The sequence below is a fragment of the Sorex araneus genome, chromosome 2 (assembly GCF_027595985.1).
Source record: "Sorex araneus isolate mSorAra2 chromosome 2, mSorAra2.pri, whole genome shotgun sequence".
Lineage (NCBI taxonomy): Eukaryota > Metazoa > Chordata > Mammalia > Eulipotyphla > Soricidae > Sorex > Sorex araneus.
Window position 1 is genome coordinate 74,308,497 of NC_073303.1, and position 24,266 is coordinate 74,332,762.

General features: G+C 48.3%; 1 protein-coding gene and 1 non-coding gene across 2 annotated transcripts in view; both read left to right on the plus strand.

Annotated features, from left to right (window-relative positions):
• The first annotated feature begins 504 nt into the window (after positions 1 to 504).
• On the plus strand, positions 505 to 765 carry LOC129402996 (small Cajal body-specific RNA 13). Its single transcript, XR_008628991.1, has one exon. It is a non-coding gene; the product is annotated as a small Cajal body-specific RNA 13 (non-coding RNA).
• A 17,811-nt stretch (positions 766 to 18,576) lies between these two features.
• The window catches only part of UBE2W (ubiquitin conjugating enzyme E2 W), a 57,769-nt gene continuing 52,079 nt past the window's right edge, over positions 18,577 to 24,266 (plus strand). The window contains 2 exon segments of the mRNA XM_055124433.1: positions 18,577 to 18,780; positions 18,818 to 19,051. Coding sequence (XP_054980408.1) covers positions 18,577 to 18,780; positions 18,818 to 19,051 — 438 coding nt within the window.

Here is a 24,266-nt window from a genome sequence, read left to right on the forward strand (position 1 = left end):
AATTGTATAATACTCTTACACCTCCCCTTAGGACAGAGGTTTCCAAACATTTCTGGTCTATGCCCCCTTTCCAGAAAAAGAATCATTCAATACCCGCTGAAAATCTACTTTCTTTAAGCAGGCAAATAGAAATCAGTTGCACCAGAGCTACCACTGTCCATCTGGGTCTTTGGAGCACATGCCAGGGATGGTAGAACCTGCTTTGGGAAACACAGCCCTAAGAGAAAGGGGCTTTGCCTAAAAGAATCTTTTTGTTTCTTTGTTCCATGTTTTTCTTTCGCATATTATTTATGATACTGATAACCTTGCCTTTGGGGCCAGAGATAGTACAGCAGGAAAGGTGCGTGCCTTGCATGCTGCTGACCTAGGTTGAATTCCCAGCATCCCATGTGTTCCCCCGAGAACTCTAGAGTTATCCCTGAGTACAGAGCCAAGACTAAGCACCACCTAAGCACCACCAGGTGTGCGCCAAAACAAAGACGAAACAAAAACCCTTATATTTGGCCTCTGCATTCAGGAGCCATGCGGGGTTGGTGGTACCCTCGAGCACACCAGACTTGCAGAAAGAGCATCTTCAGGAGGAAGCTGAGGCACGACCACCCGAGCAATTCATGCACAGTTCCCTCCCACAGTGCTTGGGCGCTGTTGCCATGGCGATAGCGACTGGGCCCTGTTGTCCATCAGTAACGGTCATGAAACCCCACACTTGGGATCTCATTAGACAGATGGAGTGGTTTCTGTTGGGCACTAAATGCGGCTACAAATAAACCCCTTCAATCTGGGGGACCAGCGAGATAGCACAGGGGTTAAGGTGTTTGCTTTGCACTCAACGGTCCCTTTTGCATCTGGGATAGCACAGACTGTGCGAGCTCTGGCACACAGGTTGCCACCCAGAGTGGGCCACCTCCCAGAGTGGACACCTCCCTTCCCACTGCAGACAAACAGCACCAACTAGATGGGAGGTGAGGGAGACAGGAAGAAGATGCCCTGTCACGGAAGCCGGGGTCCAGCTGAGTCACGGCAGCGGCGCCTCTCGGCTCACACTGTGCTTGTCCACTGACCGCAGCAGTGCTCCCGAATGATGGGGATGGCTGAGACCGGGGTGCACAGCAGTGGGCTTCTCGGCCTTTCTGGCCGGCTCCCCTCCCCGGGGTCAAGAGCAAGGCCTTGGCCTGGGGCCACACTCGGCCGTCACCTGGAGATGCAGGGAAGCTGGTGCAAACGCCCAGGCACACGTGCAGCGCCAACGCCGACCCCTGCCACCTCTCCACAACAGGCTGCAATTGGAAGCAGCCACGACACTGCTGGCAAAGGCGTGCAGAGGGACCACGGCCACTGGCAGTGCCGAGAGAGCTCTGAGCTTCCGCCTGCCTCACCCCACCCCACCCAGCGTGGCCTGGAAGCTCCAGCTCTTGGTTATTCCCTGGTGTCATAGCTCTGTCCTGAACACAGTCTTTCCAAACACGCCACCTTGCAATGCTGAGTTTTTGTGCTTTCCCCCCATCCCACTGGAGATACTTACTGAATTTGTAAGCTTTACCAGGCAAGGGGCCAAGACACTAAAAACGTCTGAGTTAAAGAACTCCCAAGAAGTTCTGAAGGTGGACTGTAAGAAGCAGTAATCCGCCACCCACAATTAGGACTTGGATAGGGCTGGAGCGATAGGAGAGTTGGTTGGGCACTTGCCTTGCACACGGCTGACCGAGGCTCAATGCCTGGCATCCTATTTGGTCTTCCAAGCACCACAGGGAGCAATTTCTGAGTGCAGAGCCAGGAGCTACCCCTGAGCACTGCTGGGTGTGGCCCCAAAAGCAATTAAAAGCAAAATTATGAATTGGGTAAAAATTTCTTTTAGTGGAAGGGGCCCTGCAGGTAGAATATAGATAATTTTAGTTACATTTTCCCTTCACTGTGTCAGTCTGTGCTGTTCCTCCTCCACACCCCCACTGGTTTTTGTTTCTTTTTGGCAATTTTCAGGGGTTACTTCTGGCTCTGCACTCAAGAATTACTCCTGGCGGTGTTCGAAGGACCATATGAGATGCCGAGAATCGAACCCAGGTCAGCCGTGTGCAAGCAAAACTTACCCGCTGTACTATCGCTCCAGCCCCTTCATATCCTCATTGTTAAAGCTGCCAACAGGGGGGCTGGAGCAATAGCACAGTGGGTAAGGCATTTGTCTTGCACGCGACCGACCCGGGTTTGATTCCCAGCATCCCATATGGTCCCCTGAGCACTGCCAGGAGGAGTAATTCCTGAGTGCAGAGCCAGGAATAACCCCTGAGCATCGCCGGGTGTGACCCGAAAAGCAAAAAAAAGAAAAAAAAATCTGCCAACAGTGGGGACAAGCAGGTCCCTAATCCCCTGTTCTTGTGTCTCCCAGAGAAATAATTTTTGGAGAGTTCAAAGCAAGCATTTATTTAAAACGGTGCTGGTGCTGCAATTTGTCTTAAGTCACCTTGAGGGGTTGGAGTACAGCGGGTAGGTTGGAGTACAGCCTTGCACTTGGCTGAATGCTGTTTGATCCCCAGCACCCCACATTGTTCCCCAGCCACTGCCAGGAGTGATCCCTGAGTGCGGAGTCAGGAGTAAACCCTGAGCAACCACCAAGTATGGCGCAAAGCACACACAAAATAACCCTCATTCCAGTGTGAGCCACTGGTGGTACACACCAGCGTCCATGTGTTGGGAAAGCACACGCTAGCAGCTCAGCGTCCCCGGGAGGGACTCAGTCCCTCTGCTCCCAGACTTGCAGTCTTTATAACGCCTAGTTCCTCACGTTCTCCTCCCTAGATAGAGATTTCTACTCATCAACAGTTGTGACCATATTTGGCCATTTCTCTAGGTTGCCACTGTAGATGTGGCCTGTCATAGCATCTGTGGGCATGCTTTTTGATTCATTAAAGTATTGTAAAGACCATATGAGCTGGAGTGTGTTCAGTGGTCACTTGGGAGGGACCTGAGTTTACTATCCCTGGTTAAAACAAAGAGCAATAAAGTTAAAACCAAAAGCAATAAATCCCCCACAGTGAGCAATAAAGAATGTGCAAAGTTTCTCACTGCTGCAAACCAGGGTTGGCTCCTTTCTAGCTGGCAATGACTCAGTCACTTTCTCATGCCTTGGAACCTCCCTCACGCCATTTGCTGTCATGATGACTCCATCACTCAACAGGAAATTGCCAGATCTAAAGGGGGCAGCCCTTTCCTTTGAACAACTGACATGGGGGACCAAAAGAACTAGCATGAAAGGGAAATATCTTAAAGAAAACACCGCCTACCCCTGATGCTAGAATCCCCAGGAAAAGCGATAGAAGGCCATTTCAGTGGGAAGCAGCGGATTCTGAGTGAAAGCCCAGCTTTTGTTGGAAAGGAAGATGGAGCAGGAGGCAGAGGCAGGGGGTGGCGCAGGAGGAAAACTGGGGACATTGGTGGTAGAAAAGTACACACTGGTGAAGGGACGGGTGTTGGAACGTTATATGACTGAAACCCAATCATGAACAACTTTGTACTGTGTATCTCATTATGATTCAATTTTTTTAATTAGTTAATTAAAAACAAAAACAGGGGCTGGAGTTATAGCACAGCGGGTAGGGCATTTGCCTTGCACGCAGCCAACCCGGGTTCGATTCCCAGCATCCCATATGGTCCCCTGAGCACCGAGAGGAGTGATTCCTGAGTGCAGAGCCAGGAGTAACCCCTGTGCATTGCCGGGTGTGACCCAAAAAGCAAAAAAAAAAAAAATAGAAGAGCTGACAGAGGGATTTGAAACCAGGACAAAGATCAATATTAGACAAGAACAATTGTTCTTACTCCAAGGCCTAAGGGTGAGCACATTTTGTCCTCAATTTGCTTCCCCCAAAAGTCCAAGTCTTCCTCTGTTTAGGTTTGCAATGAGGGCAGTCTAGGAGGGGACTTTATTGTTTATTCTAGTCCCCACTGGTCTGGCACCCAATTTCCTTACAAACATGTTTCCTGTTCTATCTCTATTTAAAAACAAAACAAAAAGCCTTTGTGATGTGCATGGTAAGCCAATATTAACAGTATTGTAAATCACAAAAATTCAATCAATAAAAAATGTTTTTTTAAAGGGGATAGGGAGCGGGGAGATAGTACAACTGGGAGAGCACTTACCTTGCATGTGGCCAACTGGGGTTTGATCTCAGGCATCCCATAGGGTTTCCTGAGTATCACTAGGAATGATCCCCGTATACAAAGCTGGAGTAAGCCCTGAGCACTGTCAAGTGTGGCCCCAAAACTAAAAACCAAAACTAAATTAAAAAAAAAATTAAAATCTGGGCTGGAGCAATAGCACAGCGAGTAGGGCGTTTGCCTTTCACGCGGCCAACCCGGGTTCGGTTCCCAGCATCCCATGTGGTCCCCTGAGCACCGCCAGCAGTAATTCCTGAGTGCATGAGCCAGGAGTAACCCCTGTGCATCGCTGGGTGTGACCCAAAAAGAAAACAAAAATTCAAATCACACCAAATGTAAACAGACTTCCTTCTTTTTCTCCCTCCTTCCCTCCCTCCCTCTCTCCTCCCTCCCTCTCCCCCCCCCCCTCTCTCTCTCTCTCTCTCTCTCTCTCTCTCTCTCTCCACCAGCAGTGTACACTGGCAGTGTTCAGGGTTATTCCAGCCTCTATTCTCAGGGATCACTCCTAGCAGACTTGGGAGACCATTGGGATGCCAGGGGTTGAACCCAGGTTGGCTGTAAACACCTTACCCACTACACTGTCACTCCAGCCCCAAGAGAAACTTTATTTCTTGTTGGTTTTGTTTTGTTTGGGGGCATCCTCCCCAGGGCTTGGGAGATCATGCTGTCCCGGAGATCAAACCTGGTGGCCTCCCTATGCCACGTGGGACTCTAGTCACTAAGGCTAGTTACCCGACCTGAAAACAGGAACTTTAATGGCAATAAAACAGGCAAAGTAGGGAAACATGTCTAACTCGCACAGGCAGTCATGCAAGCGCCCCAGAGAGCAAGTGGGGTGTGGCTTAGGTCTGGGAGAGTTGGGGTAATGGTACAGTCTATATGCAACTTGGGAATGTTTTTGGAAACTGGGTGCGGGGGGAATGGTGAGCACACACAGCCGAGGAACATGCAGTGGACATGCATCACATGCACGTGGTGGTGGGCTGGAGACAGGACATAAGGTACTTGCCTTTCATGTGGCCGACCCTGTTAGATCCCGGCCCCTTTTATGGTGCACCAGGGAGGGACCCCTGAATGCAGAGCTGGGAATAAGCCTAGAGTGACCCAAAAACAGACAGACCGAGAAAGCAGTGGTGAAATATTATTAGGGTCCAGAGAGAGATAGCTGACATCTCCTCATGACTCCTGACATCACCACGCCGGACCTCCAAGCATTGAGCCCCCGTGCCCCCAGCACCAGCAGGTGTGGCCCCCAAACAGAGGAATACAAAAATGTCCTCAGGTGCTTTGTTGGTTTTTTGTTTTTTGCCTTTTTGCTTTTTGGGTCACACCCAGTGATTCCAGCGATGCTTAGGGGTTACTCCTGGCTCTGCACTCAGGAACTGCTCCTGGCAATGCTTGAGGGACTATATGGAATGCCTGGGATTGAACCCAGGTTGGCCGCATGCAAGACAAACGCCCTCCCCACTGTGCTATGGTTTCTACCCTCAGGTGTGTGTTTTTTTGTTTTTTTGGTTTTTTTTTTTGCCTTTTGGGTCACACCTGGCTATGCACAAAGGTCACTCCTGGCTTTGCACTCAGGAATTACCCCTGGCGGTGCTCAGGGGACCATATGGGATGCTGGGAATTGAACCTGGGTCTGCCGAGTGCAAGGCAAACACCCTACCCGCTGTACTATCACTCCAGCCCCAGTTGGGTGTTTTTTAGAATAAGAACACAACAGGGACTGTAGGTTGAGGAGGGCTCCATTTTTCAGTCTCCAATGACCAGCATTGTCCAGCCAGGAAATTAGGGTCCTCAATAGTAAGAAGGTATTTCCAAGCCTCAGTTCATGGCCCAAACAAAAGAACGTTTTAAGGCGGCTTCTCCCCGAGAGTTACATCCTCTAAACTGGAAGCTCAGGCTAGTCTGTGTTTGATTTTTTCTTCTTTTTTATGTGGGGGGGGGCACACCCTGTGGGTGTTCAGAGTCTACTTGCATTGCATTGCTGGAGGGTTGGGGGCAAGTCACTCACAGTGGTGCTTGGAGGACCAGGATGTGCTCAGGACTAAATTCAGTATTTTCACTTACTTCTTGGGCTCTTTGTGACAAGGACTGGGGTGTGTGTGTGTGTGTGTGTGTGTGTGTGTGTGTGTGTGTGTGTGTGTGTGTGTGTGTGTGTGTGTGATTTAAGGGCCATATCTCTTGGTATTTGTGGACTATACCTGGCTTTGTGCTCAGAGGTCACTCCCAGAGGGGTCCATGAGATTGTGCAATATAGGGGATGGAATCTGGGATTCCCATATGCAAAGCATGTGCTGTCTTTTAGACTGCCTCTCCAGACACACCTTGCCTTCACTAGACCTGTCTTTTCTTTCCTCCCTCCTCTCTTCCTCTCTTCCTCCCTCCCTTCCTCCCTCCCTTCCTCCCTTCCTATTCAGGACCTCACACACAGGCAAATACTCTAGAGACCTTGCATTTTTTCCCTCAGAGAGCCCTTCTAAGTTTAGGGAGCATGAGAAGAACACAAAGTTGCAAAACTTTTTTATTATTTTATTACACTTCCCCTCTTGGTCATATGACAAAGCACGTTGATCAACTGGAACTGGCTTACTTTTGGGCCCTGAGGTCCTATTGTATCATGGTATGGAGTAATATGCTCGGAGAGTAGAAACCAAGCAACAGGCCAATCTGCTTTGTCCATCTAAGTCCTTAGCCAGACTTATATTTACTCGATTGGAAATAAAGGCAATCCAGTAACAAATAAGTCTCACAATGAGAGACAGTACTGGTGCCCGCTCGAACAAATCAATGAGCAATGGGATGACAGTGACAGTGACAGTGACCGGGTAACTGAGGCTCAGGATAAGTTTGTGTGACAATGATTCGGGACTTTATAAAAAGACCTTTGTTAGGCTGGAGAGATAGTACAGAGGGGAAGCAGCCGACTTAGGTTTGACCCCCCAGCACCAAGCACTGTCCAGAGTGATCCCTAAGGGCAGAATCAGAAGCCTGGAGCACTGCTGGTTGTGGCCCAAATACAGAGAGAAAAAAAAGACATTCGTTCACTATCATCAGACATGTTGCCTTTAGCGCTTCCTCTGTAACATCTGTAGACGGTGGACAGTCACCTCAGGACCAAAAGAGGCACATTCCGCACTGCAATCACCCCTTTCCATCCTAGCAGTGTCCCTCATCCTTTCACTCCAGTGGATTTCCCACTTCTCTCTTCTCTCTGTTAGCTCCCAAACAAAACAGCCTAAAAATGTCAAAGCAGCACAGATTGTCACAATCAGTAGGAGCATTTTGCAGTCTAGGTCTTCACAGTTACTGCGGAGGGCTAGGGCTGTGACTCTATGGGGAGACTTTCTTGTATGTGTGGCCTTGGGTTCATCGCAGGGAGCAGCTCAAACATGCAGGCTGTGGGCCCCCAGTTGCTCTAGGGCTGGGGCTAGTGCTCCATGGTAGAGCACTTGCCTTGCACGTGTGAAGTCCCAGCTTTGCTTCCCTAGCACTGAGAGAGGAGGCGGGAAAAGTTGCTCCAGACTGGTCCAGTTTTCTTTTTCTTTTTTTGGGAGGGTCACCCCTGGTGATGCACAGGGGTTACTCCTGTCTCTGCACTCAGGAATCACTCCTAGCAGTGCTCAGGGGACCATATGGGATGCTGGGAATCGAACCCGGATTGGCTGCATGCAAGGCAAACGCCCTACCCGCTGTGCTATATCGCTACAGCCCCTGATCCAATTTTTTTGGCAAACAATATGCACACTTGTCAAAAAACTAGGAACTGAGCTCCACCGGCCAGAGTTTCTCTAATAGATACACCAGTAGGTCCAGAAAGTCCACACTTGGCATCTACCCCAAGGATCCAAGAATATTATTCAGAAAAGACATCTGAACTCCTATGTTCCTGCAGCACTACTCACGATACCCCAAATCTGAAAATAATCCAAGTGTCCAGGAACAGAGGACTGGATAAAGAGACGGTGGTACATACACACAGTACAATTCTGTTCTGCTTTAAGAAAAGATGAAATTATGCAATTTGCAATTATATGGATAGAACTAGAGTGTGTCATGCTGAGTAAAGTGAGTCAGAAGGAGAGGGACAGACACAGACACAGAATCCTTCCTATCTGGGCTGTAAAGAAACAAAGCAGGGGAAGTAACGGTCTAACAAATGCCCAAAGGTAACAGAAACTGAGAGCTAGTCTTTAAGAGGAAGTGTATCACTGTAAGAGGGGCTGGGGGCATAGGAGGAGGGTGGGGGACACTGGGACACAGTGGACGGAAGCTGACACTCTCTCTGGTGGAGAATGTGGTATTGGAATGTTTCTTTTTTTTGCATGAAACCCTGCCACTATCACTATTGTAAATCACAGAGCCTAAAATAAAATTGTAAAATTACTCTAACTGCTAAGGGCACTTAGTTGGAAAAAAAAAATAGGCAAAGTCAAAAATGACCTTTCAAGTATCAAGCAGGTTTAGAGTTTAGCCGTTTCTAATTCCAACTCTGATGAAACAGGAACCTTAGCAAAGCATGAAGAATTGACAATGATGCAACACTCCACCTTGAGCTGCAAGTTGGCAATCCAAGGCTGTGAGGTCGTTAAGAACAAAGGAACAACAGACCCGGGCCAAAGCAATACGACGGTGGGGAGGGCATCACCGGGCTCGTGTGGATCCCAGCACCACATCCTGTCCCCGGAGTCCCTCCAAGGAGTGATCGCCGAGTGCAGAGCAGGAGTAAGCCTTGAGCACAGCCCACGTGTGAAAAAAAAAAAACTAAAGAACAACAAGCTGGGAAGGGGGCCAGGGAGAAGGCCCAGGACTGGAGAACATGTTTGCGTATTTGCACCCGGGAGGACCAGTTGGCTCTCTGGCACCACTGGAAGAAATGAGGGGTGCCACGTCCACGAGTCCCAACTGGTACTCCCAAGTGTCCGTTGGCCCCCACCCCCCGCCAAGCAGAAACAGGGACTAGATATGTGGGTCAGCAGTAAAGGACATGCTCTGCACACACGAGAGAGGGACTTAACCCTTGACACTGCAATAAACAAAGAAACGGGGTCAGAGGTTAAGGCTCTTGCCTGGCATGTGACACATGTGACGGTCACTGCAACAATGGTTCAAATCCCAGCACCACATCTAGCCCCCCTTATCACTGGTGGGTGTGGCCCTGCGCACAGAGCCGAGAGTGGCCCCTGAATACAGCAGGGTGAGCCAACCCCACCCCCCCAAACCCAAACAAAATTCAACAAGAAACCAGAGAACCTAAAGCTCTTTGTTGAGCTTTTCTAACTTTTGTTGTGTACCTAGGGATTCTGTTTAGTGTGAGGGAAATTTCTCTTTATTACCTCAAGTCCTAAAGCTTCCAGTCCTGTCAGGAGGCTCTAACCCGGTGGACAAGACCTCCTCCACCCCACGAGAATCCTGCTGGGAGGATCCAACCCCAACTATGACAACAGTCGTCCTGGCGTTCAGAGGGCTCATTCTGGGAATTGACAGCTCTCAGGATAGAGAGAGCTTATATTCTGGGTGTCGGGGCCAGGCCCAGCCTGGGGAAAAGATAATTCTCCCAGGAAATCTCTCCCCATATTCCAGCTGTTGAAATGGTTGGGAGCCCGTCGGCTAGTCTGACCATTTGAAGATGTATCTTGATGGAGTGGGCTGGAACCATAGCACAGCGGGTAGGGCATTTGTCTTGCACTCGGCCAACCGGGTTCGATTCCTATGTCCCTCTCGGAGAGCCCGGCAAGCTACCGAGTATCCCGCCCACACGGCAAAGCCTGCCAAGCTCCCCGTGGCATATTCGATATGCCAAAAACAGTAACAAGTCTCACAATGGAGACGTTACTGGTGCCCGCTTGAGCAAATCAATGAAAAACGGGACAACAGTCTACAGTGCATTCTCATGATCACTGTTTCCAAGGACTCCTTATTCTGAAAGGTCTAGCATAGACTGAAAACTGCCTGAGGTTGTTTACAGAAACACTGGACAAGACTGGTTTTTTCCCTGCTTTTTGGGTCACACCCAGCGATGTTCAGGGGTTACTCCTGGCTCTACACTCAGTAATCACTCTGGCTGTACTTGGGGGACCATATGGAATGGCAGGGATTGAACCTGGGTCAGCCAGGTGCAAGGCAAATGTCATACCTGTTGTTCTATTGCTCTGGCCCCCTGAACAAAAGACTCTTGTGGAGTGCCAGAGAAAGGGGTGCAGACAGTGGCCTGGCTTCCACGTCTGCACCCCTAGCTCTGCCAGAGTAACCCCCGAGGAGCCAGGAGTGAATCCTGAGGCACAATAAGGTGTGGTGCTGATGCAGGGACGCAGGAGTGGCAGCGGTGGGTCTCTGTGCTTGTTCTTGATTCCCAGGTTCTTCAACATTTTCAAGAATGAGAATACTGAGTAATAAAGATGCTCAGACTTGGAACTATTGGAAAGTACAAAAGTTTATTGGAAAGTAGAAGAGGGAAGAAAAGGAGCTCCCCAGGCGGCGAGGAGCTTACGCTAGGGCTAAGTTAGAAGGGCGCTTTGTGTGCGCCCTTTTAAAGGCTCCTTGCATTCCTTATCAGTTGACAAGTATTTACAAAAGATGCCAGAAAGTCACAGGGATGTCTAGCTTGTCTAAATCTCTCCAGACATAATTGCCCATTATCGTAGTTTCCCTGTCAGCCGAGGCTCCAGGCCAGAGTTTTATGTTCTCTGGGAAGCCCCAGGAATGCTGAGACAGAACCTTGGGGCTGGAATGTGTGTCAGGTTGATGGGGGAAAGAGGGAACATCTGGAGAGAGAAAACTGTGGCTTCCTCTCTTATTGGCAAGGGGAAACTGAGGCTTCCTCTTTCAGCGCCAAAACAAAATATAAAGAGAGAAAAAGAAAGAAAGAAAAAAGAAAGAAAAAGGAAGAAAGGGAGGAAAGGTGGGAAGGAGGGGGGAAGGAAGGAAGAAAAATAAAGAAAAATGAAGAAAGAAAGGATAGATAGAAAGAGCAAGCAAGCAAGCAAGCAAGGTTGCTTCTGTTTTGCTGCTATCCTGGGATTTTCTGGCTCTGGCCTGGGATGAGCCAAGTTTGTTGATATAGAGCATCAAATCTCTAGATTTACAATGCACTGGTTTGTTCTTCCTCTCCAGGGAGGAAGCATAAAATATAAAGGGTATGAAGAAATTGAATCAAGCTCATATTTGAAATTTAAGGCTTTGGAAAGTCCTAAACAGTAATCACTGAAACCTTCCTCAGGCTGGAGAGGTAGTACAGAAAATAGGCACTTGTCTTACAAGCACCTGACCCAGGTTTGTTCCCCACCACTGTATAAAGTCCCCTGAGCACTGCCAGGAGTGACTCCTGTGCAAAAAGCCTAAGTACCACTGAGTATGGACCGAAAAAAGAAGGAAGGAAGGAAGGAAGGAAGGAAGGAAGGAAGGAAGGAAGGAAGGAAGGAAGGAAGGAAGGAAGGAAGGAAGGAAGGAAGGGAGGAAGGGAGGGAGGGAGGGCGGGCAAAGAAAGAAAGAGAAAGAAAGAGAGAAAGAAAGAAAAGAAAGAAAGAAAGAAAAAAGAGAAAGAAAGAAAGAAAGAAAGAAAGAAAGAAAGAAAGAAAGAAAGAAAGAAAGAAAGAAAGAAAGAAAAAAGAGAAAGAAAGAAAGAAAGAAAGAAAGAAAGAAAGAAAGAAAGAAAGAAAGAAAGAAAGAAAGAAAGAAAAAAGAGAAAGAAAGAAAGAAAGAAAGAAAGAAGAGAAAGAAAGAAAAAAAGAGAAAGAAAGAAAGAAGGAAAGAAAGAAAGAAAGAAAGAAAGAAAGAAAGAAAGAAAGAAAGAAAGAAAGAAAGAAAGAAAGAAAGAAAGAAAGAAAGAAAGAAAGAAAGAAGGAAGGAAGGAAAGAAAGAAGGAAAGAAAGAGGAGGCTGGAGTGATAGTAAAACGGGTAGGGCGTTTGCCTTGCACACGGCCGACCCGGGTTCAAATCCCAGCATGGTCCCCTGAGCACCGCCAGGAGTGATTCCTGAGTGCATGAGCCAGGAATGACCCCTGTGCATTGCTGGGTGTGACCCAAAAAGCAAAAAAAAAAAAAAGAAAGAAAGAGAGAAAGAGAGAAAAAGAGAAAGAAAGAGAGAAAGAGAGAAAAAGAGAAAGAAAGAAAGAAAGAAAGAAAGAAAGAAAGAAAGAAAGAAAGAAAGAAAGAAAGAAAGAAAGAAAGAAAGAAAGAAAGAAAGAGAAAGAAAGAAAAGAAAGAAAGAAAGAAAGAAAGAAAGAAAGAAAGAAAGAAAGAAAGAAAGAAAGAAAGAAAGAAAGAAAGAAAGAAAGAAAGAAAGAAAGAAAGGCCAGGTGATAGTACAACGGGTAGGATGTTTGCCTTTCATAAGCCCAACCAAAGTTCAATTCCCAATATCCCACACGGTCCCTTGAGCATTGCCAGGAGTAATTCCTGACTGCAGGACCCAGGAGTAATCCCTGAACATTGTTAGGTGTGGCCGCCCCCCAGCCCCCCCCCCCAAAAAAAAGGAAGGAAAGAAGACTCTTAATCACCTTAATCAGCTGAAGCTGTGGCACCTATAATGACTGGGGAGGGGGGCACAAATGTTTTTCTATCAGAGTAGTCAGGGTAAACCTTAAGATTAGCAAAGAACTGAACTGGGGACATTGGTGGAGGGACGTGGACACTGGTGAAGGGTTAAGCTCAGTCATGAATAACTTTGTAACTTTGTAATTAGTGGCCAATTAAAAAATGAAAAATAAAAATTGTAAACCTCTATTCACTGAGAAAACAAATTACCCATAATATGGACCCGCTCATGTGCCTGAGGAGGGAGTTGGACAAAGCTGGCCCCGCATGGAAAAAGGCCCTGGTTGGGGCTGGATCAATAGTACAGCGGGAAGGTATTGGCCTTGCACTCCTGGCATCCCATGCCGTCTCCTGAGCACTGCCAGGAGTAATTCCTGCATATACTGGAGCGATAGCACAAATGCCCTCATTTGCCTTGCACAAGGCCGACCCGGGTTCGATTCCTCCGCCCCTCTCGGAGAGCCCGGCAAGCTACCAAGAGCATCCCGCCTGCACGGCAGAGCCTGGCAAACTACCCATGGCATATTGGATATGACAAAAACAGTAACAAGTCTCACAAAGCAAATCAATGAACAACCTGACCTTGCCACAGTGCTACAGAGCCAGGAGTAAGCCCTGAGCATGGTGGGTGTGGCCCAAAAGCAACAAAAGAAAACAAAAAACCAAGCCAAAACAAAAAAAAAAAACCAAGACAAAAGACAAAAACTGAAAAGACCCTTGCTTTCACAGTAATGACCTGAAAGGAGTTGACAAGCTTTATACGGTATACCATGGGCAACTTTCCAACATGGAAGACTTGTTGGAGGACCATGAATGCCAGTCTCTTGACATACTGATAGGTCCACAAAATAATTTCATTACAACACTGTGCTATGAACGGGAAATAATTTGATCTGTTGGCAATTTTGACCAAAGTCCCACTTTCTGATCAAAGGTACAGCATGGCTCAATCTATTTGTCTTTCCAGAGAATTGCTCTTAAATTATTAGAACAATGGTTTCTGTAAATTAGAAAGGCTTTAAAAAATGGCCATATATAAAATTAAAAAGTAAAAGAATATGTTAGTGGACATCTATTACTTTTGTTGTTGTTATTTGATTTTGAAGGTCACATCTGACAGTGCCCACGGCTTACTCCTGATTCAGAGCTCAGGGGCCGCTCAGGAAAGAGAGAAAGACTCTTCATCAATCAGCTGAAGCTGAGCACCTCTAACGAAGGGGGGTGTGACGGGGGATGTTTTCCTCTCAGAGTAGTCTGGGTAAACCTTAAGGTGAGCAAAAGAATTGAACTGGGGACATTGGTGGAGGGACTCAAGGGGACTGATGTGGTGTCGGGGGTATCTAGGTCAGCCCTGTGCAAAGCAAGGGTTTGACCCTCTGGCCTCCAGCCCAGACCTGTCAGTTCTTTTGCTCAGTGACTCCATGTCAGATCATTCAACTAGAGTACTCAGTTTCCCCTATCCTTTTCTTTCTTTGCTAGATAGACCAATAGACCTTTCTTTGCTTCTTTGTTTGTTTGGGGGCCACACCCTGCAGTGTCCAGCGTTGACGCCTGGCTCTGCATCTAGGGATCATTCCTGGTGGGTTTGGGGGACCCTATGTGGTGCTGGAGATCAAACCGGGCTGGCTACACGCAAGGCAATTATTCGACCTGATGTATTATCTCTCCAGCTCCTCCAGCTGCTTTTTGTCCCATGTCACAGGTTTCTGCACACACAGGGCTGATGTGTATCCTATTTATTATTTCATGGAGGTAGAAGTGGGAATAGTCTGTGACATGAAGGAGAAGCTGCTTTACAGATACAAGTCACCTATGATTGCTATGGAAATTAAAAATCAATGTCAATAGCAAACCTTACACTAATCCCTTAAGTCTTCCAATGTCCATTTGAAGCTATCACCAATTGTGGGCCTGAGATAGCCCCATGGGCTAGACCGAATGTTTTGCATGCAGGAGGCCTGGCTTCGATCCTTGGCACCCCTGGGCTCCGGGAGTGACATGAAGCACAGAGCTGGCCCAGCTGTGGCCCCTGAGCACTATCAGGTGTGAATGAAGCAGAAGAAAAAGTGAAAATGAAAAATCTTTTTGGTTTTTGCTTTGCTTTATTTTGAGGTAATCCCTAGCTGTGCTTAGGGCTTACTCCTGGCTCTGTGCTCAGGAACCTGAGTTAGCCATGTGCAAGACAAGTGTCTACAGGCTATATTATCTTTCCAATCTCCCTCCCAACTCTTTAGTCTACAGGGAACTCTATTATTGCTAAATTGTTTGTTTGTTTTTTTTTTGCTAAATTGTTTTTTTCGAAATCAATTATACCAATTTCATTCCTATAGAATGTATCAAAACAACTTCCTATGCCATTACGGCCAGATATTTTGCTTTTTGCCTGATATTAAGCACCACTCTATAAATAAGACCATGGGAAACATTCTTTAGGAGACCCTTCCTGTAAGGAGGAGGAGGAGGAAGAGAAGAAGGCAAAGAAAAGGAGGAAGAAGAGGAGAAGGAGAAGGAGGAGGAGGAAGAAAGAAGTTGTCAAAAGATAAGGCACTTGCCTTGAATGCTGCCAACCCCAGTTGGATCCCTGGCACCACAGATGGTCCCAAAAGCACCCCCAGGAGTAATTGTTGAGCATTGAACCAAGAGTAGCTCCTGAGCAGCACTGGGTGTGACCCAAATACTTTCCCATGATCCATCTAACCCCAGGCACAAAGAAATAAAATGTGGGTGTGGAAAGAAAGCTCAGTGGACCAGGGGACTGGCGTCATGTGTTTCACAGGGAGGAGCCCGGGTTTGATACCCGGCAATGCACGCTCCTCTGTGCACTGACAGGAGCCAGCCCCCGGGTACTGCAGGGTGCGGCCCCAGAACCAGAGAGAAAGAAAGATATGAGTTGTTTAATATTCAAAGACTGGATAAAAAGTATTTCAGATGTAAAAGTTCATGCTTCCTAGATATTCCTACCCTATTTGAAAGCCTCTGTGTTAGTTCCTGAGTACTTTGGATCTTTCTATTATATATCAATTAAAAAATTTAAATAGTGAGAAATTATACTATATTTAATATTTCTTAGGAAGGATATGACTGCTAGTGATTTTTCTCTCCTATGAAAATACCTTTTAGGGGCTGGAGCGATAGCACAGCGGGTAGGGCGTTTGCCTTGCACGCGGCCGACCTGAGTTCGATTCCCAGCATCCCATATGGTCCCCTGAGCACCGCCAGGGGTGGTTCCTGAGTGCAGAGCCAGGAGTAACCCCTGTGCATCGCCAGGTGTGACCCAAAAAGAAAAAAAAAATCCCTTTTAAACCAAATGCAAAGGAGAGGAGTAGATGTTGGTTTTACTGTGAGGCATTTTTTTCTCTTAATAGCTTTCATGGGAAGTTGGGAGGTGGTTGACGCTAATGATGTCATAATGTTGTTTGTGCAGTAATCTGAAGTCATTAATACTTAAGCCTTTTTTGTTTTTATGACACCCAGACGTGCTTGGGGCTTATTCCTGGCTCTGTACTCAGGGATTACTCCTGGCTGAGGTGGGGGTGGGGGAACCATATAAGATGCTGGGTATTGAACAAGGGTCGGCTGCATGCAAAGCAAGCGCCCTACCTGTTGTACTATCTCTCCAGTCTAGGAAGGTTTTTGTTTTGTTTTAGGCTACACCCCGAGATGCTCAGGTCTTAATCCTGGCTCAGCTCTCAAGGATCACTCCTGACTAGGTTTCAGGGGCCATATGGAGTGCCGGGGATCAAAATTGGGTTGGCCGTATGCAAGACAAGAGCTGTATCTGCGGCATTCTCTCTCTCTGTCCCCTAGGAAGAATATTTTAAACAAAGTAGACTTAGATGATAAAACCTGATGTGGAGCAGTTTTCTGAGATCACGGGAATAAAGATCTCCAGTAGTATGTGGGTATGTATATGGGTTTTTACTCATACTTGAAATGTTAATAAAGACCTGGTGTGGAGGTTGAGATCGAGGTTGAGGGGCTGGAGCAATAGCACAGTGGTTGAACGTTCGCCTTTCACGCGGCCAACCTGAGTTCTATTCCTCCACCCCTCTCGGAGAGCCCGGCAAGCTACAGTGCGTATTGGATATGCCAAAAACAGTAACAATAAGTCTCTCGATGAGAGACGTTACTGGTGCCAGCTCGAACAAATCGATGAGCAACGGGATGACAGTGACAGTGGAGGTTGAGACGTTATTAAGATTTAGTATGCTTCTGGATGATTCCTGGTTGCCAGGAGCATCCAAATATTCCTCAAGGACCCAGTCACTTTGCACAACAAAAAAGAGAGAAGTTTGGGTGGGGGATAGGCTACATAACTTCCTCTCAGAGAAAAACTTTTTTGATAGTATGACATAAAATAATTGTACATTTTAAAGATCCTTCTCTTTTGGGGGACATATTGACATGAAAGAAGTCTTAAAGAACAAGGTGATTTTAAGAATGGAAAAAGAGGGGCCAGAGTGGTAGTAAGCCGGTTGTTTGCCTTGCATGTGGCAGACTGGTTTCGATCCCTGGCACCCCTATGGTCCCCGGAGCACCTCCCAAACTGATTCCTGAGTGCGGTAACTGTAGCATTGCTGAGTGTGACCCCAAGACCAAAAAATAAAATAAAATTTAGAAAAGCGGAAGGATAGGGGACAGGGAGCTCACTGAGAGCTGGGGTGAAGGCTGCATGCACCCTGGGCTCTGTCACAGCACCACGGTCTCTGGAGCTCCACAAGGGGCCATCCCTGAGCACTGAGCTGGGAGAAGTCTCAAAACACCTATGAGAGCCCCCCACCCAAAGGCGGGGTGGATATTTATACTGCTGCTGTATTTGTCAATTTATAGATATTTCTTAAATGACTGCCAAGCTAATGACAGATTTTTAAATAAATAAGCTGGTAAATGTCTACTCATGTCCTTTTTATAGTACATGAAGTACAAGCTTTTGGCTTTCACTTACCTCTTTATAAACCAATGACATCTTCAATTCTGGAACAGCTTTTTAAAATACGTTTCTCACAAATGTTGGCAGAACTGGTACATTCCCAAAATAACTTCAGTATGCTCAGCTTTCCCTACTCAAACACATCCCTAGGTCAAATGCCCGCGAACACTGTCCATCACACAGTGTCTAAAGTGAGAGAAAATCTAATTGCATAAGTTAGAAAAGTACATGTAATAGAACATTGTAACAATTTTAAAAATCCACAGCCTAGGATGTGGCTCCGTGGTGATGCCAAGTGGATGTTAGTGCCTGCCTGCCATAATGAGACCAGGTATGGCAAATAAAATTAAAAAATATTTTTTATTAAATGGGCCAGAATTGTAGCTTCGCGATAAAACATGTGCTTTACCACGTGTGAGGCGCTGGATTAGATCCCAAGCACTTAAAATTTAAACTCAAAAAGTTAAATGTCTTGGGACGGAGACAGAGTACAGTGGGTAGGGCTTTTGCCTTGCTCGTGGCGGACCCGGTTCGATCCCGGGTACCACCCCTGCGATCCTCTGAGCGCAGAGCTAGGAGAAACCCCTGGGCACCACCAAGTGTACTTCCAAAATAAAAGCACTGAAATTGTCTTATTCAGGGTCCAATCAATGGCTACCATAGCAACCATTCAACTATTATTACACGTGGAGTTTAAGACTCCGTGACCGGGGTAAAGGGAAATCGCGCACAGACAAAAGTGATTTCTTTTCCAGGCAAGTTTCAGGCGCCAAGAACTAGACGTTCAGAGTGTTGTCGGGCTCCCAAATCCCACCAGTCCCTTGTACCAGGAAATCTTGTCTCTCTTCTCACTAAATTAGGAATACGGGGTGGGGGGCGGGGGGTGGGGGGTGTGAAGTCTTCCAATTCCTCAAAACCAGAAAGCAGCCCGGAGGGTGTGAGGAGCAGCCCGGGGGTGGGGGCAATGCCCTCGGAAAGGGAAACTGTACACCTGTGGTTGGAAGCGCACGCCACGCTACACCAAAACAACGCCCTGGGGCCGGACAATGTCAGGCTCTTCGGGCCCGAGACGAGACCGAGGACCGACCCCGCGGGACTCGCTCAGAGCCGGAGCGAGCGAGGGAGCCAGGCGGCGGCGGCGGCGGCGGCGGCGGCGGCGGCGGCGGTGGTAGCGGGGTGGGCTGCGCGCCGACACCCGCGAACAGGCAGTGATTGAGCGGACTGACAGCGCCTCTGAGCGGCGGCCCCGCCCCCGCCCCCCGCCCCCGCGCCGCGCGCCAGCCAATCGGCGCGCGCCGTCCCCTTCCCAGCGCGAGGCCCCGCCCTCCGTGCCCGGGCTGCTGGGCCCCCGCGGCGTGACGTGAGCACGGCGGCTCCGCCCCCTGCGTCTCTGGCCTCGCCGGCCTTGGGGGGATGGTTCCATCATGGCGTCAATGCAGGTGAGAGGAGTTTGCAGCATCTGGGGCGGGCGAGGGAGCCGCCGAGAGGATGCGAGCGCTCCACGGGGGGAGCGGCGTCTGGGACTCGGGGGCTCCCCCGGCGGGCGCGAGAGCGAGCCGCGTTGCCGGTCCTTCGTCAGCTTCGGGGGCGTTAGGGAGGAGTGCGGGGCGGCGAGGAGGGCGGGTGTGTGTGTGTCTGTGTGTGTGTGTGTGTTGGGTGTCTAGGTCGGTCGAAGCGGACACCAGTGAGCCGGGAAGTTGGGGGCCCACGGAGGCTCCGGGCAGGACAGGACCAAGTTCGGCGTGGCCGTGGCGGCCGTGGGCTCGGAATGCCGCCCGCCCGCCGCCGGCCCCGGGGATGCCTTTTCCTCGGCGCTCGGCGGCCGGGCGGAAACAGCTGCTCCGCCGCCGGCGCCCCGGGGCCCCCGGGCCGGGGCTGGGGCTGGGCGCGGGGGGCGCCGACGGGCTGCACGGGCGCTCGGCGGCCTCGGCGCGGGCCTCGCTCCCTCGGGCCGGCCCGCGGGGCTGCTCGGGCCCGGCGGCCCCTGCCCCGTGCGTGGGTCCCCCACTCGGCCCGGGCCTCCGCCCGCCCCGCCGCCCGCTGCCTCACTTTCCCCCCCTCCTCCAGAGCGGCCCCTGCGTCCCCCCCGACATCCTTTTCCGCCTACTCTGCCGTCGCCCCGGGCGCGGACGCCGCCGGCCCGCGGCCCCCTCCCGGGGTGGGGAGCGCGCCCCTTCCCCGCTCTCTCGCGTGTGTGCGTGCGTGTGTGTGTGTGCGTGTGTTCGTGTGTGTGTTTCTCCTTCCCTCCCCGGCCCCACCCTTGCGTTCGCGGCGAGGGCGACACGCCAAGCCATGTGCCCCCTTCTCCTCCGGCGCTCGGGGGGGACCTGGGATGGGACCGGGAGGCGGTTTGTGTCAGCCGGGTCGCGTCCGCCTCGCTCGAGAATGCAGGGCTGCTGCGCGTTCGAACTTTTTCTCCCCCACCCCCCCCCCTTTCGGCCTGCGTCTTCTTCCCAGATGCGGCGAGTTCGGGCTGGGGTGGGGGCTTCAGGCTAAGATGGCAACCGCGGTGGGAGTTTTCCCGGCGGGGGGCTCTGCGTGCTCTGCAGCCTGCATGGCCTTTTGCAAAACGGGAGTCCGGCTCCCTGGCGTCTGGGGAGAAGAGGTCGACCGCTCCCTGCGAGTTCGCGGAGCGCTTTTTTTTTTTGCTTTTTTTTTCCCCCCCGACTTAACCAGTCTCTGGACCGCGTCTTAGTTTTAGGATTTCGAGCTTTTTGTTTGTAGACGAATAGACGAATCTTTCTAGGCGACCCCCACCGCGCCCCACCTTTTTTTTTCCCTAGGTGAGAACATTGTTACTTTTCGTCTCTTTTCTACGCACGTTTGCTTTACTTTTACTTTCCGAAGCTATCCCTTTGTACCGGTTCTCCATACAACATACTTAGTACCTTAGTTTCCGCAACCCAACCCCCCACCCCCACCCCGGACCTTTTCTGCAGAATAGGGGGGGAAAAAAACACAAAACTTGGCGTATAACATTCCTAGCTAAAGAGATGTCAAGAAAAACGAGAACAATTTCAGGAAACTATACACTAGTGTTCCCAGAGGCCTTAGAGAAGTTTCATCATTTGAGGCCAAAAAAAAAAGGAACTATGGAACACTCTCTGAGCTGTAGATAGGCCGGGTGAAAAAATTCAGGGTAAAACTTGAGATTAAAATCCACAGCATAATGATTTGACACGATAAGGTGGGAGATAACAAACGTTATTGTTGGCATTAGACTTCAGTGTGTCTGGAAAGGGCGAGTTTCAGGGTTCTTGTTTGTTTTGGGGCCACACCCATGGGGTCTCCAGGGCTGTGCTTAGGGGACCATGTGGTACCTTGGAATCAAGGGCTTCAACACACTAAGCGAATGCTTAGGCCATTCGACTATTCCCCAGGTGCCCCAGGTTTCAGTTTTAAAGAGAAAGTTAAACTGAGTCATTAGAGAACCTATATTGATAATTTTGAAATATATACGGAGACCTAAGCAATGGGAAAAAAAAATACTTCCCAATGCAAAATTGCATTTTTCTGTGTCCAAAGTACTACCTCTGTCTTACCACTTCTTTATCCTTTGTAGTTTCTGATTAGAGGAATGGAAAATGACGGTTCCTCTTAACTAAAATAAAAAAGAGTCCTTCTACTTGTGTATTTTTAGAATCTGATTTTTGGACAGTATTTTACTATAAAGATTTGTTTTTAAATGCAACGCTACGTGGTTATTACTCTGTCTTGGATGAACAAAAAGTGTTTTTCCTGACCACCTTCATAGTAAAGTTTTAACTCTTAAGTTACACATAAAACTCCAATTGAATTGTGGTTTGTTCGTCGTTCACTCGTTTAGTTACATGAGGGCTACCTGTTTGTCAGATACTTGTGGTTCTGGGCTTATAGAAGTGAACAGAGGCAGACAAGATAGGCTAGTTGGAGGCCAGAATGATAGTATAGCGGGTAGGACGCTTCACACGTAGCCGACCTGGGTCCGAGCCTGTGCACCGTGTACAGTCCCTTGTGGACCAGTAGGAGTGATTCCTGATCCCGGAGCACAGCTAATTGTGGCCCCAAAACAAAAACAAAGGCCAGTTGAAGGGAGATCAGAGCGAAATATTTGAGTTAATTACACATTCGAGTTAATTGCACATCAAAAGGTAATAGAGCCAAGAAGAAAAGGACCAGCAGTTTAGGAAATAGTTAATTGGGATTTCAGGTAGAGTGCTTAGGAGTGCTATAATGTGAATATCTCTTCTAAGGGCCACCTCCTTACTTAAAAAGCTTTTAGTTAATAATTCTTTATTTTTCTTTTCCTTTTGGGTCACACCCAGCGATGCACAGGGGCTACTCCTGGCTCTGCACTCAGGAATTACCCCTGGCGGTGCTCAGGGGACCGTATGGGATACTGGGAATCAACCCGGGTTGGCCGAGTGCAAGGCAGACTCCCTACGCGCTGTGCTATCGCTCCAGCCCCTCTTTATCTTATCAGCATCAGGAGATTGCTGCTACTAAAGCTGTCTTTTAAGTTTTTAGAAGAACTGTTAAACACATCTCTTATCCTAACAACAGTATTTGATCATTTGAATTGATTAGAAGTCAGAACCAAGTAATAAAATCCGGGGTTTTCCTTTCAATTTCTTATTAGACTCTGTGTTTCAAAGTTGGGGATGTTAGCTGCTCTCATGTATACTAGCAGGGTTATTAAGTTACCCCCAGGTTATTAAGTGTACCCCCATTCCTTATTTCAGGTCATGGTACACATAAAATCTGACTTTTAAATTAAACATTGTGGGTAAGGTGGTTGGCTGGATGCACCTGGCGGGGCAGCTCCCCGTGAAACATGGGGAATCTGTAATAACGCTCGGGATGTTCTGACTCCAAATACTGCCCGAGTAGTCCTTCATTAAGCCAAACTTGTGGTTTTTCAAAGGTGTGTGAGCCTTTGAGATGTTTCTCTCCTGTGGTTAACATCTTCCCCTCCCCCATTTTGCTGTTCTTGAACAAAGGCATGAAGGACCAAGTAAGGTTTATATGGTTAGGTTATGTTTTAAGAAATCATTCCTTGGGATTGGTCCAGTACTTCACACTGGAAGGAGTCAAAGATCTAAATAAACACATTTCGTTTTGATAATAACTGGGATCTTAAAACATTAAATAGAGGGGCAGAAGACAGAGCACAGTAACTCGGGCACTTAACTTTCCACTAAGCCTACCTGGATTTGATTCCCAGCACTGCATATGGATCTGTGAGCCAGGAATAGGCTCTGAGCACTGCTGGGTGTGGCCCAGGAAGGAAACGGTCATTGAATGAAAAGTTGTGGCAAGTTTTTCCAGTATAGAAATCAAACCCAGGGTCTCACACGTGCAAGGCAAGCTCTCTGTTGGGCTGATCCCTTTGTCACATTCCCCCACACCCCCATGCACATGTGGGGTCCCACCAGCCAGTGTTCCACAAGTTTTTAATGGTCATCTTTTAGGGACTTCAAATTATTTGATACAAACTTTCTGCACAAGTTGCAAAAGCCTTACTGAAGGGAAACTATATTATTTGAAACATTTCTTTAAAGTGTAGCAGTATGAAAGTGGTTCTGTTTTAGTCAGCCATGAAATTGTATCTTTTGGATTGTTTCATTTTGTACTGAGTCCACAGTGCCCTTCTCCCCCTTGGATTATTTCCTTTCATGAAGTAGCTAGTTTGTCTTTGTGATATATTGTCTTTTTTCTCTTTTGGGGGCCACACCCACTTATGTGGCCCCTGATTTAGCTGTTTCATTCAGAGTTAGTTGGAAGTTGGAATTTTGAAAGTATGCTTGTTAATGCTTTTCTAGTTTGACCTACTTTAATTTAAATGTGTATTAGATGTGTAAACCACCTTAAGGGTTTTTTTTTTTTTTTGTTTGTTTGTTTGTTTTTGCTTTTTGGGTCACACCTGGTGATGCACAGGGGTTACTCCTGGCTCTGCACTCAGGAACTACCCCTGGCGATGCACAGGGGACCATATGGGATGCTGGGAATCTGAACCCGGGTCAGCCGCGTGCAAAGCAAACGCCTTACCCACTGTGCTATCACTCCAGCCCCTCACCTTATGTTTTATAATTGTAAAAAATCAGTGCATAGAGACTGAAGTAGTAGTACTGTGGGTGGGACTCTTTCCTTGTACTGAGCCCACCGAGGTTCGATTCCCAGCATCCCATATGGCTCTCTGAGCACCACTAGGAGTAATTCCTTAGCGCAGAGCCAGGAATAACTCCTGAGCAGGTATTACCAGGTATGACCTCCAAACAAACAAAAAAATAAGTACATAATAGTTTTTTTCAGCGGTTTTTTACAAATAGATACTTGTCAGCTCTAAAAAACTATGAAGTTTGGAGCCAGAGCCATAGTACTGCGCGTAGGACGTTTTCCCTGCTCCAGATACACTAGGTTTGATCCCCAGCACCGGGTATAGTCCCCCGAGCACCCAGGAGTGATCATTGAGCACAGAGTCAGGAGTAAGCCCTGAGCATCACAGGGTATGGCCCCCAAACCAAAAAAATTAAAATAGTGATATAATGGAGAGAAATGATTAATTAGATTACTCTTGTGGGTTTTCTGCATTTTCTTTTGCTCTCTTTACTAATTTGGTCTAGCTAGATGACAGGAGTAAGACTTCATAACAGGAGATAGATTGTGAATATGTTT